Source organism: Nanorana parkeri, unplaced genomic scaffold, assembly GCF_000935625.1.
Source record: "Nanorana parkeri isolate BGI_ZX_2015 unplaced genomic scaffold, ASM93562v1 scaffold413, whole genome shotgun sequence".
NCBI lineage: Eukaryota > Metazoa > Chordata > Amphibia > Anura > Dicroglossidae > Nanorana > Nanorana parkeri.
The window spans coordinates 1,101,617-1,104,266 of NW_017306681.1; the positions used below are offsets into that span (position 1 = coordinate 1,101,617).

Below are 2,650 nucleotides of genomic sequence, written 5' to 3' on the forward strand. Positions count from 1 at the left end.
TTCCAGTATAACATTTTACAAAGAAGCAATATTTTTATTTTTATTTTTAAACCCCCCACAGCAGCTGCAGTTGGAAATATAAAGGTAATTTTTAATAACAATAAATGACATACATGACACTGTATAATTGTTGTTTGTTTGTTTTTTTTTTAGCCAAAGTAGAGCTTTCCTTTAAAAGCACAGTACCTGGCAAACTTTTAAAACAAAATAAACTAGCAGCCAAACTGGCTCTATAAATGTTGACTCAGGGAACATAGCTGATTTTAATTGATCTAATCTGATGAAAGTATGCTCAGTGCTGTATTACTATTGAGCATTTTGTCTTACTTCCAATCGGACCAAGTAGATGTATTGTCTCAGTGCAGGTATAGTTGTCATTATAATATTTTGTAAAGCATTTCTGTACTTCAGGCACAATATGAAGGTCATTTGGGTAAAGGTCATTTGGGCATGAATTTCATGTCTTGTGGTTAAACTTTTTTCTTTTTTGAAAAAGTTTTATCATTAAAGCCACACAGTCTTATTGTTACTGCACTATTCTTTAACGTTGCATCAAATATATACTCGTAAACACTGGCATCAGCCAGTGTTTGTATTTCATCAATAGGTTCTCTGACAACTGATGTAGCTGACTTTAAACTGTAGCTTCAGAAGATCTAATTTTAGTCTTTAGATTACATTTGATTAATTGTTTCTGAATAAATATTGTTGTTTTGCCACTGTAGCATTATACATTAGTTGGCTGGTTGCAAGAAGTCTCATAATTGCATGTTGGACCATTAATCTCTTTGACTTGTAACTGTTTCTTCTTGGCTTGAAAGGCTACGGAAACTTCAGGGTGTATTGAATCCATCCTTTGCTCACATTTGAAAGCTGTAAGGAAAGCTGTTCTGTAATTGTTGTTCATCCACCCATAAAGGATTGGGTTGGCAAACGTAGAACACATGGCAATCACATGAAATATTGTATAAATTAGTTTGTATTCATTTAAGTCCAGGACCTTGCTGTCAATGTCACTTGCAAGTTGAAAGGCGTGGAATGGCAGCCAGCATACTGCAAACACTACCACCACAGCAACCAACATTTTAGTTGTTTTACGTCTTCTTTGGTGATAATGATCATTTCCACCCCCTGGGCTGACATGGTTCTTCAGTTTAGTCCATATCCTAATGTAGGCATATGATATAATAGCTAATGGTAAAATATACTGAATCAACAACATTGAAATGCTGTAAATGGTGCTGTAATTTAGCTGTCCTGCTGGCCACTTTTCTGAACAAACCTGAATCTGAAAATCTGGTGAAATAACAATAAGTGAATATTCCTTAAAAATTGCAAGTGGACTAGCAAGTGCAGCGCTACAAGCCCATGTGACGCCAATAATCATAAAGCAAATTTTTGTAGAGATTTTGCTTTCTAGATGATATACGATGCATCGATGTCTGTCAAGAGCAATCACCATGAGCGTGACGGTGGATACTTGAACAGCGAGACCTTGAGCATAGGTCACCAAATGGCACAATACAGTTCCAAATTTCCATTCATCCAGCAGAGTGTAGACCAATGTGAAAGGGAGACACAGAGTGTTCACCATTAAGTCTGACACAGCTAGGTTGACAATAAAGTAGTTTGTGACAGTGCGCATGGTTTTGAACTTGATAACTACATAGATTACAAGGGTGTTGCCTACCACACCCAACAAAATGATGGAACTGTATGCCAAGATTAAAATTATCTGGACACTGATGAGTTTGGTTATGTCTATCAACTCAGGTTTGGAAGCCATTTCGTTGTAAGGAGTTGTCTGTCCTGGGACGTATAGCCATGTATGCATTTCCACTTTCATGTCTTCTGTACTATTCTCTTCCTTCTCTAATAAAAGCATTCCACTTTTCATTGTGCAGCTTTCTGGGCTACGAGATTGGAATGTCCTATAAAAAAGACAAATAAAGGTATAATTATAGATAGGCTAAAAGTCACGTTTGAGTGCATTTTGTTCAGCTTAGAATGTAGAGGTCAGATTTTAAAGCCAAATCACATTATTGACAGTTGGATAATTAAAATTCTGAAAACACCTTGCATGCAACGGAAGTCATGACTGGAGCTAAGGGCATAATTAATCTTGCTCATCATGCGATTTAAAATATCTCAATGCAATGGAAGCAAACTTGCCACTAAGGACACAGACACGTTGTTTATAACACAAGACTATAATTTGTTATAGATTCTATTATTATTTACACATAGGCAGGTCAGAATTCAGGGGATCAGAGCGCATTGAGAAAAAAGGAGGCACATAATTACACAGCTGAGGCCAAACAGATGTCTATGTAATTTTATTTAGATCTCATGAAAATATACATGAAATATAAATGATACCTTTGTAAATTGTATTATGACCATAATATTATACTTTGGTAAAGACATTGTGAAGCCCTAGGACATCATTGTTATTGTCCCTAAGCATTATGTGTTCATTAGGTATGCAAATCATTTATTTTATTTGTAGCTGTTACATATATTTCATACACATTTTCACAGATAAAAAAGCTGGAATTTGCTTTTTGAGCTCAAAGGTGCCATAACAGTGGGGCAATGTGATCCTCTATCAGGGTTTCATTGCTGTGTCCCCATTGCAAAGATCTCTCTT

The 2,650-nt window shown here is 35.9% G+C and overlaps 1 protein-coding gene across 1 annotated transcript; it reads right to left on the minus strand.

Annotated features, from left to right (window-relative positions):
• Nucleotides 1–727: 727 nt before the first annotated feature.
• On the minus strand, nt 728–1,925 carry NPY2R (neuropeptide Y receptor Y2). Its single transcript, XM_018559713.1, has one exon. It carries the CDS (start codon nt 1,895–1,897, stop codon nt 728–730), a length of 1,170 nt encoding a protein of 389 aa, XP_018415215.1. The 5' UTR covers nt 1,898–1,925.
• Between the last annotated feature and the right edge of the window lie 725 nt (nt 1,926–2,650).